Source organism: Haplochromis burtoni, unplaced genomic scaffold, assembly GCF_018398535.1.
Source record: "Haplochromis burtoni strain Fernald_Lab_line unplaced genomic scaffold, NCSU_Asbu1 Contig_130, whole genome shotgun sequence".
NCBI classification, from domain to species: Eukaryota; Metazoa; Chordata; class Actinopteri; order Cichliformes; family Cichlidae; genus Haplochromis; species Haplochromis burtoni.
The window spans coordinates 1372240-1389247 of record NW_024582491.1 but is presented as its reverse complement, the minus strand read 5'-3'; the positions used below and the strand labels follow the sequence as shown (position 1 = coordinate 1389247).

Sequence of the window (17008 nt, the reverse complement as noted above, 5' to 3'; positions counted from 1 at the left end):
TAGTCCCCGTTATAAAAGAAGCTTATAAAGGTCAGATTAAAAATAAATTGATTGCTAAACTGTATCGGAACCTACAATCACTTAAGGATCCATCAACCAATTATATTAAAATTAATTGGGAGACGGAGGCTAAAATCAACACAGTTGGTTTAACAGTTGGTTAAATATATGCAGGACACAGATGGAAACTACTAGTTCAGGTTATTGGAGGGAATTCACGTGGAAAAATTTTATTAGGTTTTTTATAACACCCAAAATAAAATACAAACAAAAAGGTCAACTGACAGATGGATACTGCTGGAGAAACTGTGGGGGAAACATGGCAGATCATTTTCATATATTTTGGAAATGCCCAATAATCCAACCATACTGGAGTGAAGTGGTCGAATCAATTTACTTGGTGACTGGTCTCAAATTAAATTTGGATTTCTGTACTGCGTATTTGGGCAATATCCCATCAGCAGCCTGCTTAAGGGACAAATATTTGATAAACATCCTGTTGGGATGGAGGAAATATATAGAATGGAAAAACTTACATTTTTTTTATGTGGATGACTGTCATAATTACAAAACTTTCAATAAAAAAAATATACATTTAAAAAGCTGCTATTTTTTTTAAAAGACATTAATTTATACGTTTTATTTATCATCAAAAAGGCAGTTTTAGCAGTTGCATCCCATACAAGTAGTATATATACTACATAGTATACATTATACTTTTTTGGATAACGTCTTATTTTACTTCTTCAACTTTTTAAATGCAACAAATGTGATATCAACGTGATGAAAATGCAAAGAATACCAAACCCTTATAGCCCACAGCAGAGCAGTCGAATGTGGTAAAAGATTTTAATATACACTTACAAGTGTTAATTCAATTTTATTTATATAGCAACAAATCACAACAATAGTCATCTTAAGGTGCTTTATATTGTAAGGTAGACCCTACAATAGTACATACAGTGAAAAACCCAACAATCATATGACCCCCTATGAACAAGCACTTTGGTGACAGTGGGAAGGAAAAACTTCCTTTTAACGGGAAGAAACCTCCAGGAGAACCAGGCTCAGGGAGGGGCGGGGCCATCTGCTGCGACCAGTTTGGGTGAGAGAAGGAAAACAGGATAAAAGACATGCTGTGGAAGAGAGACAGAGGTTAATAACAAGTATGATTCAGTGCAGAGAGGTCTGTTAACACCCATATTTGCCACAAGTGCAGGAGGAAGCTCAGGTTTATTCCTCTGTACTGGTCCCATCATGGACAGCTTTCTTCTCTGTAGTTGCAGGCCAAGGGCATATGAAGTAAACAAGTTGTTACAGGTGATTGTTTCCTTTTGGAAACCTTCTGTAGTATTAGGGACAACTTGCGTGCCCTGACTGCGGGCCAGATAGTTTAGCATCGTACACTATGTTCCATGTACAGCTGTACCTGGCATCACATACTGCCCATGTTTTTATCTCATAGTTCCCCAGTTTACTTGGGATGTTCTGTTGGAATGGACAGAGTCCTCTGATGGGACTTGGTGCTCATACAGTCACATCAGTACCTGGATCTTACATCACAGCAGGAGAAACACCCACGTGTTCCATACACCTCATGGGAGCACGTTTGTGTCATGAACGATGATCTTCTATTGTGTCTTTATCATGAAATGATATCACTTTTGAGATTCTATGATTAATCTTGTGTTAGGCACGGTAGCATGTTAGGCACGGTAGCATGAAAACTTCCCTACCAGACTCCGGATGTCATAAACTGGCTGTAGCGACTTTACTGGATAGATGCACGGCCGTAAGAATCATACCCACCTATGCCTACAGCTGCATTCGATCCATTATTCTTCATCTGTTGTTGTCTCTCCTTGTTTGTCATTGAGTTGGCTGTAGAGCAGGTCATCTGCTAATTGGATAGTTGTTGGTTCAATCTCTGTGTGCTCTAGTCTGGAGTTCTTACCAAGGTGTCCTTGGGCAAGTTACTGAACCCCAACTTGGTCTCTGATGCATCCATTGGCATGTGAAAGTTAAAAAGCATAATACATTGTGTATAATGCTTTCAGTACTCGAGTAGAAAAGCAATCGAAGGAGTATGGGACCTGGCATATGTGCTTGGACCGTGGTAGATTGTCTTTCTCTGTGACGCATGAGAGTCATGCATCGTCTGTCACTGACAAGGATAGAAGACCAGATCAATGTTTCCTCACATTACTGAAAATATTTCTGTCTCAGTTGACTCCTCTTTCCTGCTTGATTCTTTGTCTTCATCATAATTGAAATGGATGATGTGTAGTCCTCTGACACATCTTCTATTTCAGTTTCACATTCTGAAAATTCAAGAAACTTCAAGAAGCCCAGTCACTTTCTCTCCAAGCTCCTTAGACTACCATGTCCTGGATGCCTGAGAACCTACTTGAACATAGTTCAGATTCTTCCTCATCTTCATCGGTTTCCTTCACTTCACTTCCTTCAATATGAGCATTGTTCTACTGGTCATTCCTTTCCACAACATGGTAAAAAAACAAAAAACTTTTTCATACTTTCTGTGTATATATTATTGTAGGGTCTACCTTACAATATAAAGCACCTTGAGGCGACTGTTGTTGTGATTTGGCGCTGTATAAATAAAATTGAATTGAACTGAATGTAGAGCACCCGCCTCCTCATTGTGTTGCCTGTTGTTGTTGTTGTGGTTGTTATGACCATTGCTTGACCCCACACATCAGTGATCCAAGATCAAAGATGTTTGAAAGCAGTATGTTGTGACAATGTGACCCTTTACAACACTTTGTACTTTGGGGTCGTTTTTGACCCCTTAGGACAACAGGTATTAGCAAATCCAATAAAAACCAAAACCATAAATAAATCAAATTACTTAAAACTTATACCAATCATGCATAGCATAGTACTGAATAACTCCTGTTATTTTCAGACCATTTGATGAATAAAAAACACATTTTTGATGGCGAAAGATTTCTTTTCGGGTCAAAAATGACCCGAGGACAACACAAGGGTTAAGCCTAAGACTGGTTGGAAAGTCTTGGGGCTTCATACGGATTTTTCCAGACAAAAACTGCCCAAAGATGTCAGTTTTAATGGTAAAGGTTCCTGTACTGACAATCAATCATGTGGTTTGCCTTAGAGATACACAGATACACAGCTGAGGTCCTGAGCATGAGTAGTGTTGAACTTCAGGTTGTTTTGATGAGCAGTGAAAGGATCTGAAGTCTCCATGAATAGTAGTGGCCCAAACCAGTGATGCTGAAAAAAGGTGTATATGTGTGGTTTAAAACTTAATTGAGAGCTTGACAAAATCTTGAAACGACTTCTTTCTCAAGACTCACTGGTGCCTGTAGCCTACATGCTTTAGACTCCAGATAAACTCAAATATAAAACACGGTCCTGAAATATGCGATGTGTCTTAATTGTATCATAGCAGCCAAATTAACCTACTCTGTGTTTTGCATGTACGTGCAGCGGGCTTCCACCTGCATTGCCAAGCAACACAGAAAAGCAGGTTAATAAGGCCGTGAAGCTGCTGACCCGCCTTAAATCCTGCTCGCATGTTATTTGGCCGCTTCAGCGAGGACAGATAAAGAGCCGAGTGGCAGGGCTGCCCACACCGACTTCACAGTAATCACATTACAAAACCTCATTATCTATAGAAGACTACAGGAACAAACAGGCAGAACAACAGAGTAATCACTTTTAAAGTTTTATTCATTACGCTGCAGTTTGACTACAGCATAAGTACAAGCATAAAATCTTTGACTACAACAGCACTTAGAGCAACATTTTTTGATTTTTTTTTCTTTTCTGTAAAAGTATTGCAATAACAGACCTTAGGCCTAAAACCTATTACATCACAATTGCTTAAATAAAAAGAGGGAAAAATACACAACAATTTTACCTCTGTGTTTGTGTGTATGTGTGTGTATTTTATATTATATATATATTTATATAGATATATATATAAAATCACACACACATTGTATGGTTACTGAATACAGCCATATATATCTAGATTTGAGCACAGAGGGGGGAGAGGAAGAATCATTTTTGTAACGAAAGCTAAACGATGTTACAAAACCCATGATGGAAGCAGTCCTATGTTAGCTGTCAAGACTGAGAGAATACCAAACTGTTGACACGATATCGTCGTCATTAAAATCAGGAACAGTAAAAAGAGCTACTTGTGGTCTTGTCAGCAGTCGAGTACACATTTCTGAGAGAGAGAGAGAGCACTGCGAAGAGAGAAATCAAATAAAAGATCAGTCTGAGCCCGTTAATTCTTCAAGCTAGTGCAGGAAACGAAAAAGAGAAAGAAAAACTTTTAAATTGAAATTAAAGGAAGAGGAGAGCCGAGCGGCACGCCAGCCAAAGTTACAATAGAGACCATTTCCAAATATAAACTACACAACTGCCACTTATTTGGTGCTTCAAAGAGAACATGGCGCGTTGCTATGTACATCGTCTATAGATAAGAATGAACATGCTCTGCGGTTATTGTACAGTGGAGTTATTTTCAGTACATACTGTAAATAAATGACTGCAGATTAAACATGACTTTTGTTTTAATATACTGTGCCACATATAACATTATAATGTAGAAAATAATCGTGAAAAATAACAGAGGAAACAAACAAAAACAAAAAAAGTGACAGTTTGAACGGCTTTTTTCCCCTCGCTCGTGCCATGCTGGTGCAACTTTCCAAACTAAATGGATTTCTTTTTCCTTCTTCCCCTCCATTGATGGTTTTCCTCTTTGACAACCATGCAATTAAAAACTAGAGCTGAAATGCCTAAACATCCAGCCGGACCAATAAGCAGAGCCCAGTGTGCTCAGCGAGTTTTTACACTTTGGCAGAATTACAAAAACTAAAAATCAGACGTACAGAGGAGCACATTCTCCAAGATCACGGAGAGGTGCTGACAGCTCTCGTGTGTGTGTGTGTGTGTGTGTGAGATATAGGTTTTCTTAAAAGATCTGTATAATAGAGCTATACATTTGTTAGTTGGTCAAAAGAAAAATCATCAGCCAGTGCCTAAATGATGGCTGGCACTGTGACAGAAGAATCCGACAAACACGTGAATATCGTCTCTCAACAAGGGTCCTTAATCCCGAGGTTCTCTCGTCCTCATAACAGACTATTCATAGCAAAATATTATTAAGTAGTAATTTGTATTTGTGTTGCAACCATTTTCTAAGCGTACTTTGCAAACCACGTTTTCTTATTTTTTTTTAAAAAAAAAAAGGGAAAAAAAAGACAAAGCACATTTTTAACTGTAGGCATTTACAAATTTGATGCTGCCTTCTTAAAATTCTTATATCGTCTATACATTATATTACATTATTCACAACATCTTTTTGTGGTTTCTACCCATTGGGTAGGATATGTGCATAATATATTCAAGTTATATACAGCACCTTACAAACAAACATAAAGAAAGACAGACTACTGAAAAAAGCACCGTTGGAAGTGAGGCACAACGAAGGTGGGAGCTTTTTGAGTGCAAGTGGGTTTCCTATGTCTGCTCCACACGGGTCACATTACTGCTTGGAATGGCTTCAGTGGCTTCTCTAGGAGCGACCGGTCCTGTCTGGCACAATGGCCGGTGAGCAACTGCCGCACTCAAAAAAAATAAAAATAAAAATAAAAAAAGTTTAAGGTGGAGCAGCAAGTTTGGAAACAGGCACACTGTTGCTCATTGGGAGGGAGGGTGGGTGCGTGGGTGTCGCTAAATTAACAAGAGCTTGAGAACGCCCCAGAATCCTAAATGTCGGAGCAGACTCATCCGTCCACGACTTTAGAGAGAGGAAAAAAAAAAAGAAAAAAAGACAAAGGATCGCTCTTTGGCCGTCCTCGCACTCTGCTTCTCTATTCTGCCAGACAGGCGGCGATGAAGCCACCCTCGCGGATTCCCAGCAGCAGTCTGACTGAGGTGTGGTCTGCTCAAACATGAACGTTAGGCACCTTATTTACTCACATAATAGTAACATGCAAACCTCCTTGTAGAAAACATAAAATTCATCTTTGTATCCTCCATTTACAAGCTATGACTGCGCAGAAAGAACAAGCAGAGAACAAAGAAGAAGAAGGAAAAAATAAATTAAAAAAAAAAAAAACGGGGGAAGAAGATGTGGGGCTGGAGTAGGTCAAAGGCCAAGTGTTGGGACAATCTTTGCTAGGTAAACACACCTCTGCTCGTCTGAAGTCAAAGTGTTGGAACACAAGGCTTGATGTCTCAATACTTGTGGGTTTGACTGCAAAGGGCCAGATTTCTCTCCTTCTGGTTGATGTGAGGGGGGGTGATACAAAGACTTTGGGCGGGTTGGGGTGAGCATGAGAAGCAGCAGTAGCAACAACAGTAGCAGCAGCAACAGCAATAGCAGCGATGTGATCTCACTCACACACACAAACAACAAAACCTTAGAGTCAGCTGATAACCACTGGGACATTCAAACACACCGATGCCGACGGGGCTTCCGTTCAGACTGACTGAAACTTTCTTATAAGTGACTCATGAGTGTGGAAGGAGGGGGACAAACATACATGAAGAACCACTTCCTGCTTCCACCTCAGCTGTTTGGCATGATGCCATCGAACACTGCTGCACTCGTCCAATAATCACCCGTGTTCATCTGGCAGCAGCAGGTGTTCTACACCGACACATTTCATTTCATACTACAGAGGTTTGTGTATTCGTCATACGAGACCTCATCAAGTTTTTCTTTGTTGTGCGCTGACAAGTAGTGATAAAAGATGTTCAGCCTGGTGTTACTTTATATTTTTTCTTGTCAACAAATCCCATGAAAAGATTCATAAGTACTGCATGTTCCCAGTGCACCCTGGGATTCAGTGTAAAATGTTACAAACCCAACACAGCCTAATGGAAATAATTTAAATGAGCAGTTTAAACAAGATTATATCAAATGATCAGACTACATTTTACACGTGTCGCTTAAATTTGATCCTAGCAGCTCATCCCATAGGTATGAGAAGCACGGTCTTGCTGAAATAAGCAGAGGCTTCACTGAAAGATCATCAGGGTGGGACCACATGTTGCTCCATCACCCAGCATTACTGAGGGTTTCATCTGGCACGAGCGTGGGCACAAACACGTTTTCCGTTGCAGTCTTCAGAGTATGGTATCACTAACCGTCTTTACTGAAAGACGATCCTTTCTAATCAAAGATGCTATGGACCTGTTGCCAGTTAGCTGTGAAACATCCTGCAACTTCTTCAGCTTTTCTGAAACATCCTGGCAACAGATTCACACATTTTCCTGAAACAAAAATGATCTGCAAACGTGTTATTGTTAGCATGTTATTCCCATGAGCTCGACTGTGGTTGAATAACAGTGAGTCGCACCGGAAAGCATGTTCCTTCATTACCAGCACGCAGCCGTATACATGGACTCACACAGCCTTCCTGTGGGTGCTAGTGCCCACTAGAGCACCAAATGTGTTTGAGCTTAAAATAGTCCTCAACCAGTCCAAATCTAACTAGAGCCACGTGTGCAGCGTCCAGGTGCTGCACCCACCTCCCTGTGAGCCTCACGCTGAAAAATCCACTGGTTGGATTTTTTTTTTTTTTTTTTTTTTAAAAAGCTCCACTAACAGACCTGTCATAATGACTCCCACGTACAGAGCTTTAAAATCGTGACAACAGTGGACTGTGAAAGCGATTGCTCTTCGACGATGAATTTTGGCATTAACAAGAAACACACTAATTTAACCTTGAGCCAAATGCTTCTTTTAAATATTGTGTCTCTTCAGCAGAAATGAATGGAACTGGTGCTTAGTGCCGAGTGCTACAGACGGGGTGAGGAGGTCACAAAAGTATTTAGACACTTTCATGGGATTTGCTGAGAGTAGGAAAAACATCAAATTCATACAACCTTGTCCTCTGATCTTGAAAAGAAAGCAGAGCTTTCGTTTTTCAAAGATTTAATACATGGAGGGACTATAAAGACTGCACTTCACTCAGAAAACAAGCATGTCCCGCGTGCACGCCGACGTGCTGAGGCTGTACTGCTAGCACGCCTGGAACCAGTACGTAGTATGGAACAGACTCACATCATCATCATCCCAGCTGGGCTTTTCCTTTTTGGGGTTTGCTGGATGCGTCCACTTTGTTTGAGGCTCACTGTGATGTCACCTTTGCACTGTGACAATCAAACATGGAGCATTTCTGCCTTTTTAAGAAAGACACTCGACTGTATCCCGATGAAAGCTGAACTGAAGCTGTGTTAAAGAAGTAATATGTCCTTGAATGTTTAAACTGGAGTCAGTTAATAAATCATTCAGTTACAATCTCTCACACACACACACACACACACACACACAAAACTCCTGCAGGAGCATTAAGTGCTTTTCTGTGTTGTTAAAAGGTCTGACCAACAAACGCACACGTGTACACACTTATACAGTGAGGAGAGGGCTGCACCAGCATGCTGCCGAATGAGAACTCCACTCCAGTCTCCACTTTAAAGGGCTCGGCGGACTCTGCATCACTTGATCGCACTTTTTCTGCACACGGATGGATGGATGGATGGAGTGATGATGAACAGTGTTTACCGGAGACGCCGTTAGAAAAGGGGGGAGGGGGACTGGCGCAAACAGGAAAGAGAGACAGATAAAGCGCAAGAGCAGAGGAGAAGGCAACGATGAGCAGAGAAAAAGGCTAGATTTTCAAAAAGGTTTTTTTTCTGTGTTTCTTTTACAAAAAGGAGCCTCCCATAGCCCTTTGACTTTGACCACAGACAATTTTCCTTTAAAAACCTGATCTCTGTGCTGACAGACGCAGACAGGAATCTTCACTTTGTGTCATTCTTTTGTGGCTTTAGAAACGTGAAGACGGAGAGTCGAGCCTTCTTTTTTTCCCCCCTCCTTCTTCTTCTTCACATATTTTGTGTTTTTCTGTGTGGGTTCGAGTTCAGTGTGGTGGCTGTTGGCAGAATGCACTGTGCAAGATGTCTGAGACGAGCATTTGGGGAAGGGCAGTGGACCTGGATGCAGGGAATGGGGGCGAGAGGAAACATCAGGTACTCAGCAGTCAGGGTAGATTTGAAATGAGAAGAATCTGCTCTGACCACCTGCTAGACAGACCCTCCTTAACAGGGGCCGAGGGCTTTTTTTTTTAACTTGATATCAAAACAGCTGGGCTGATATCTCACAAACCTGAGCCTGGATCCCACTGAATCCAGCCAAGCTGTGTTTAGGACTCTAATCTTTGCTCACTTCCTCTGGTGGTTAGTTATAACACGCCATCAATCCAGCAGCTGCTCATGAGGCAGATTACCCCCCCACCCCTCCCCATGATGTGAACGCAGACATGAAGCAGTACAGGTTATTCTCTTACTAAGTCTCACTGTGCCTGTGGTGTAAGCAGACAGAGATGTTTAGGCTGGGTACAAGGATTTCTTGCGGTTTTCAAAAAAGGAAGGACATAAGCTTATAATACTTGTTTTTTTTGTTGTTGTTTTTTTGTTGTTGTTGGGTTTTTTTGTTTTGTTTTTTTGTTTTTGCTCCCAATTGTTTAAAACAACTTTGGAGCCAAAGTTCAGTCAGTCAATCAGTCCATTCACAAAAAGGCCAAAAAACAAACAAACAAGACAGGAAATTAAAAACATCGCTGTTATAACATAACATCATTTCCCTCTTCTCTTTTACAACAAAAAGATAGTGCAACTTTGAGATAACGTTTCTTTTGTGTTTTCAATGTTAAAACAAGTCATTCCCCCCCCTTTGTTTTGCTTCCTTGTGAACCTTGGCACTAAGATTTGGGTTTGTGAGTCTCTTGTTTCGTTGTGTTCTCTGTAAAGTCCTTGATTCTCAGTTCTCGCTTTGTGCACAGATCCCGGTCCAAAAACAGAAAAACAATGAAGAAAGAAGAAAACAACAAACCCCCCCAAAACTGATCCCTCCTCAGTTCCTGGGGACAGCGGCATCACCGCCGGGGGGAGTGGGGGGGGGTGAAAGAGAAAACTGTTTCAATCTGTGCTAGCAGTGTGGTTCTTTCTTAAAATAAGGAGGAAAAAAAAAGTCTGGACACAGTGCGTACATCCTGTCCCAGCAGTGCTAGCGCATGGATGAAATGAGATCAGTTGTTGGTTCCTCTCTTTGCTCGTTTCTGTAGCTAAAGTTGGTGTGTTTGTGCATGGGAGTGTGGAGAGAGGACGTGAGAGACAGAGCGATAAGAGACACCCCGGCTTACAGGAGGTCTGGGGTGAACGAGAGACACAGATCTCAGTCTGGGGTGGGTTGCCCTACCTCTCCCCTCCCCGTTTCTTCACACCAAGTCCTCTGGTTGGCCGTCCTTGGCCTTGGCAGGTACAATTGTGCTTTCTGATTGGCTCTGCTGCTGGATTGTCCTGCTCCCCAGCCCCCCCGGCCTCCCCACCCTCTGGTTATTGCTGTGCTGGTGTAGAAAGAATGCTGAGCCAGGGTAGTGGCCTATCACCTCGCTGTATGCTGGCGGGGGGCCCTCCATACGCCCGTGGCTGCTGGAGTTGGCGGCACTGATGCCCGAGTTACTGCTGGGCGGCCTCGGGCCACCGCCCCCCATCCCAGCCCCTCCTCCCCCTACCCCTCCTAGACTCCCGCCTCCTCCCATGTCGATCAAGTCACTGTCGTAGATGGTCCGGTTGGGCGGTGCCCTCACCGACTCGCGGTTCAGCTCCATCTGCTGCTCGGGGTCACGGAGCTGGAGGGTGCAGGGTCCCTGGTACGGCGGTGGTTCCTCCCCGTCCGACAGAGAGATGGTGGGCGGCAGGTCAATCTGATGCTGCAGGTAGGGGTAGGTGGGCTGGAAGCGGCTGAAGCGGTCACGCTGCATGAAGGAGGGAGCGGTGAAGCGATCCCTCGCCTGCGGAGCATATAACACCTGAGAGACAGAGCGAGACAGAGGAGTGAATGAGCTGGGACATGCACGAGGAGAGGACAAAGATAAAAGCTTGGCTGTGAGCTGGCTGGCATCAACAGGAACTCGATCAGTCTTCATACCAGTATCTTTCTGATACACATACAACGTGAAAATGACCAAACACTCAAACTGATGTTCAGTGCAATGAACTGAGAGTCACTGTTTGATCTACAAAACTTCTGTTTGAGCTTTTGGGAATAATTCAGCAGCTCATCGTTAAACATCTTTTTTTTTTTTAATCATTAAAATCATTTTCATGACCAGGCAGCCTTGTGAGTTAATGACACTGTAGCAGCAAAAACTACTTATCACGTCTGGCCTGCAATCCAAAATCCAAATCTATCAAACCAGCAATGAGGCTGGAAGCAACAAGTGTTTCTCATTTTATTTGTCAAGTGACTTATCTGCGATTATTCATCCATCCCAATTCATTACCTGTAATTTTTAGAGTCATACCCAGAGTCTATTAACAGTTTAGCAGTTCTGACCTTACCCTGTACACAGCCTTCATTTGTTTATTCTGTTTTGGTCACAGTGTAAACCAGTTATGGCCTCACAGCAAGTCACATGATGCTTTCTGCATAACAATCATTTCTGTATACGCTGACTTCACGCAGGCTTTTGCTGGGAGACGAGGCTCCGTACAGTGAAGTATGGTTACCATGCTGCATATTTAAAATGAATGATATCCTGGTGCAGCAACGGCACACGCCAGCGTGCCACCAATTAGCTGTGACAGACATTACAATGTAATTACAGTAAAGAGGAAGAAAGGAGCCCGCACTCAAACAGAAAAACATTCAGCACACCGGTTCATTCACCAGCTTTTGTCAGAGATCTTCACCTCAATTAACTCTTCAGACTGTGACGGCACGATCCATTTCTTCATTTCTCACATTTCTATCCAATTCCACACATTTCCACTGTGTCGAGTCATTATCAGAGGGAACCCATTTCAATTAGTGACTGCGGCTCTAATAGCCAACCCCCACTGACAAGGCAGTCTGGGTGGAGAGAACAACAGACGGGGGAGGGAGGGGGTTTTTAGAGGATCAGGGCAATTGAAATGGAGAGACGGAGTGAGGGAAAGAGTGGAACTGAAAGGATTAAAAGGAAAGGCTACTGAGATAAGGAGAGAGAAAGAAAGAGCACAGAAATGAAAGGAGGAGAAGAAAGAGGCAGGGAGATAAAACGCGAGAAGGGAAAAAGAGCTGAAGGCAGAGAGAGAAAGGACAGAGATAGACAAATAGACAGACGGCAGGGGGAGAAAGGTGTGGAGCTGATAGAGGGAGCAGAGCGCAGCAGAGCGGGGCAGCTCTCAGACGTCTGTCTAGACAGTGTCAGGGGAGGTGTTGCTGATTAATGACGCACCAAAAACCATCCAACCCCCCGCCCTGCCACACAAACACTCAGTCAGCCCCCATCCCTGCATCCATCAGCCACCCACACTCAGTGGCTGCGTCTCCCTCTGCGTTTGTCTCTCCGTGGCCTTTTCCTTAGTTTCCGGGTCTCTCTGGGTGCACACGTCGTTTTTACGTCTTTTTTTTTTTGTGGCTTAATTCTTGGGGCCTTTTAAATCCGACTTGGTGCTACAAGCCAGTACAGACTGCCAAAGTGCATCCACACTTGCCAGCCAAAAACTTTCACACAGCCTCAATATACTATTATCTGCAACTAATCAATACTACCATGTGATTTTCCCAGCGCGTCTCTTCCGACCCTGACTCGGAAGCTCCTCCATCTGGCATCAACGCAATTAAGAGATCAGATCACCAGTCACAATGAGTATACTGGCATTTGTTTGTGCTTTTGTATTCACGAGTCTTTGAGAACATGCCAATTTTGATCTTGTTTTGGAGTACAGTGCCAGGCATACCCATTGCAACACAGTGTGTGAGCTCCAATTCCTGCACGATCAAATATTTACCAGCAAGCAAAAAAATGCACATATCAGGCTCTCTGGGCCCTGACTGAACCGCCAAACAACTCTACAAGGGCAAGCGCTGATAAATAAGCCAACAAAGACACAAAGAGAAGCTGAGAGGAAATGGATGTCTTTTATAACGGGGCGAGCAGAGCGTGGAGATTAGACAAAAGCCATCCCTGAGTGTGTTCAGGTCTCCTTTCTCTGTTTTATTCCTTTTAATTACCATTTTTACACACTGCACTTCTCTATACCGACTCTGAATGCCAAACTGTTAAATGCACTTTTATCATCTATGTTCTTTTCGTAGCATTTTAGTTTGATAAAAAGGTATGAATTTTGGGGTTCTGTATTTGTTGTGTTTATTTGTAAGGGCTGCAGCTACTTGAAAATAAAATATTCAGCAGCAGAGAGCATCTGATTGTAAGCCTTTAAAGATCACTTGGTTTTTCCACAAGGACAAACACTGAATTAACCCATAACCAGAGCTGCCAACGAGGTTTTTATTAATATTTAAATTGCTTCCCTAAAAACGAGGCGAGAAACTAATTTAGCGTCCTAACCAAATGAACCAAGTCCAGGTGGTCACACTGTGATTCTGACTGAGATGCAGCTGCAATAAATGTGTCAGATTATCAAAATTTATTCAGCCATACGTTGCAGTTAACAATACCTCTACACTCATCTACGCACTCTGCCTACAGACAAAATCTGTACTGAGGAAGGATACTGCGCTGGGCTGAATATTTGTTGACATCATCATTGCACGTTCATAGTTTTTTGTTTGTTTGGAGAGCCCATCAGTGTAACTGTGTTCTTTTAATTTTTTTTAAAAAGTGCTGTTTTATGCATTCATTGTTTCCTTATAGTTGCGATGCTGACAAGAGTCATTGTCTCCATTTAGTTCTTTATACCTTACTTTGTTAAAGGTTTGAGAATTTCTAAAAGCTCCTGCAATTCAAGGAAATTCCTGACAGAAAATGTGTCCAAGGATCACAACTGTTTCCAGATCCAATGCTCAGAGAGAAAAGACCAACAACCTTATCACAGTAACTTAACTGGTTAGAGGCTACACACTCAGGAGCCTGCAGACAGCCAAACTAGCAGAAATTTTAGTAAGAACTTGCTGAATCTACTGAAATTCAATATTTGTAAGTTTACATATAACAAGTGTAGCCAAAGCAATACTCAGTTTCATTGTGGAAAAGTGAAGTTTCATTCAGCTGAGCACTCAGCTCCTATAACATGCGGCATTAGCTGAATGTGTTTATCGGGAGTCAGTGTGGTGGTCTTACCTCCGAGGCACCTTGCCGAGAGCCGCTGTCTGAAGGCCACAGGCACCCGTCCTGCACATGAAGACACAAACAAAGAGGAAGGCAAAGGTTCAAAAAGTCCCCGGGTGGGTTGAAGATTGTTGTGTTTGTGCTTCAGTGGGATGCTCAGGTTAGCAACAAAAACGACATATTACTAGAGATGCATAAACAGGACTGGTCCAGAATTTAAGATGAGAAAAATACATGTAAAAGAAAATGTAAAAATGGTGTCATCACGTAGCCTGTCCAGGTGAGCAGCTCCCAATGTAACAATAAGAATCTGAGCTGACCAAATATATGCCCAGATATCCAGTGCTGGATACTGAGGATGAGCTGGGGCTGGGCTCTAGGGATAAAATGTGTAATGCTTTAGAAGTCTGCAGTCATTACTGTTTGCTGTGTCTGAAAAGGATTTTGATGTGACACCATTAACAAACTTTCTTACTTCACAGCTAAAGAACAAAAAAAGGAGAAGAAAAAGAAGAAAGCATGAATAAAAAAAACCCAAAAAAACAACAACAACAACAAAAAACCAAAAAGTAACAACTTAATGAGGACACAAAAGATGAAACAGCAGCACTGAGAAATGCCTGATGGCTTCAAACCCAAAATTCTGCCCTGTTTGAGAGCACAACAAAAGACAGAAGACTCCATTTTAAAAATAGGCAGGATAAAAGCTACAACAAATAAACACAACTGTCAAATAATTGAAGTTTCCCCTTCATCTACACTTGACTTGAGGATCTTTTCTCAGACAGCACAGTCAACAACATTTAGCTGGTTTTTTTTTTTTGTTTTGTTTTAGGGGGGGCAACATGAGAAGCATAAACATGCATAAATACTGTTTATTCATGCATCTTTTAGAGGTAAAGGTCATCATTCAGTGGGCTTGTTGCTTTCTGATGTTGCTTTGTACCTCGCTTTGATTGAATGATACACAGCACAGAGTGGCAGGAGGAATCAAAAAGCAGAGCTTATTAGCTGAACACTAATATTCAAATTGTTGGTAACAGTACACCAAAGCTGACAAATCATTAGGTAGGCTGAATATGTTTATGGATCCATAATGCATCATGTTTTGAGCCTGAGTCTATTTCAACGCACATAAATAAACTGTGTGTGTGTGTGCATGTGTGTTTGTCCCAGAGTGTACATGTCAGTACGGGGGCAGAGCGGCTGCCGTCTAGACGGCGCTGTAGTGAATTAAACATCAAGGCCTGACAGAGTCTGGCTCTGAAGAAACCAATTCAGCAAGTTCATCTAACAGACGCGCGCGAAGACGTTACCTCGCTGAAACTGGGACAGAAACTCAGACTGGGATAAAAGGATTCATTTAGCTCAGCACAGCTTTACTGGGAACATACTGGTAAGCTATGTTTGTCCTGCTGCAGAAATACAGAAATGTACTGTCACAATGAGTAGGCAGGGACATTCAGTGAGAACAGATGAACACACATGCGCGCGCACACACAGACACCAGTTTAGATCAAAATGTTACTGGCATGGATGCTGGGAGAACAGTGCCGTCTGAGCCACTCAGTACAAGCAACACAAACAAACAGTCTCTTTTTAGCTCTCCCTTTCTTTCTCTGTTTCTCAAACACCCACCCGCCCACAAACCCACCCACCCACACTGACCTGTTGTAGGGCATGGTCATGCCTGCGGGCCTGGCTCTGCCTCGTTATGAAAGACCAGGTGGAGAGCTTGTAGTGGTTGAGCAGGCAGATGATCACCACCACCATCACAGTCATCACAACGATGATGATGATGATCTGAACAAACTCCAGTTCAGCTGCACAAACACATGGAAAGAGAGGAAGAGGATTAGCATCTAACTTTTAGAGATTAAAGGTACTTTAGCAGTTAATGACTACTCTTAATATCAAGTTATTTAAAAAGGAAAAAAAAAAAACACATCACGTGGTTTCCAGACAAATCTGCATCATCTCCAAAACACCCAATACATTTTCTAAGAGCACAAACAGACCGACTGAAATATTTAATTTTGTCCAATAAACACTTTAAAGCAATTCAAATTTAATCACATGCAGGGAAATAAGATTTGAGAATGTTTCACACACATCTTAAAAACTGCCTTCAAGTGAAAATGACATTATGTAGCAGAGATAGTGAACACCTCCAGGATTAGGATATTTGCAGGCCTTTTAAAGTCAGACAGCTTGTAATTTGACTGAACTACTTCAGTTTGAGAATCCTAAGAGTCACATTAATCATTCTTCGTCAAATCTGCACTGTTAAAAAGGTAGATTTAAAGCAAAGTGATAACAGGCCAGTTTCATAACTAAGATCATCTCTGCTGATGGAGATCATGCAAAATGAAGCCTCCAGGACACCCGGTAAGAGGACCAGTGATTTGAACCACGACTGAGCTGCTCTAATGTGTGTTCGCCAGCAGAGAGCAGCACAGGTCAATCTCCAAGTGGCTGAGTGTATGTGTGATTTACACGGTATATGAATATGTGTGTGTCTGTCTGAGGAATCTACAGAGAAAAGCTTCAAATCACAAAAAAGACGAGTGTTGAGACAGTGTGTGCCGTCTGTCCCAGAACACAGTGGTTCCTTTGTGGAGACACTGAATAACTGTGGTGTTCTGTTCTGTGACACACAGCCACACACACACACACACACAGCCACACACACACACACACACACACACACACACGTGCATATGAACCAAAAGGGGTTGATTAGGAAGTAATAATGGGGTTACTGTCATGTCATTTATCACTGTATGAAAGCAGAAATGTGTTGCATTGTTTAGCTGCAAAGTCTGTGATTAAATATAGAAAGCACAGTAGTAGTTTGTATACATATACATAGTGTGGAT

The 17008-nt window shown here is 42.3% G+C and overlaps 1 protein-coding gene across 3 annotated transcripts in view; it reads right to left on the bottom strand.

Annotated features, from left to right (window-relative positions):
* Window positions 1–3696: 3696 nt before the first annotated feature.
* ldlrad4b (low density lipoprotein receptor class A domain containing 4b) overlaps window positions 3697–17008 on the bottom strand; it is a 261157-nt gene continuing 247845 nt past the window's right edge. For all 3 annotated transcript variants that reach the window (XM_042224164.1, XM_005930189.3, XM_005930190.1), the window contains 3 exons: window positions 15798–15952; window positions 14142–14192; window positions 3697–10883 (listed from right to left, as the gene is read on the bottom strand). In XM_042224164.1, the coding sequence (XP_042080098.1) occupies window positions 10290–10883; window positions 14142–14192; window positions 15798–15952 (800 nt within the window). In that variant the 3' untranslated portion in view covers window positions 3697–10289. The remainder of the gene's footprint in view (window positions 10884–14141; window positions 14193–15797; window positions 15953–17008) is intronic.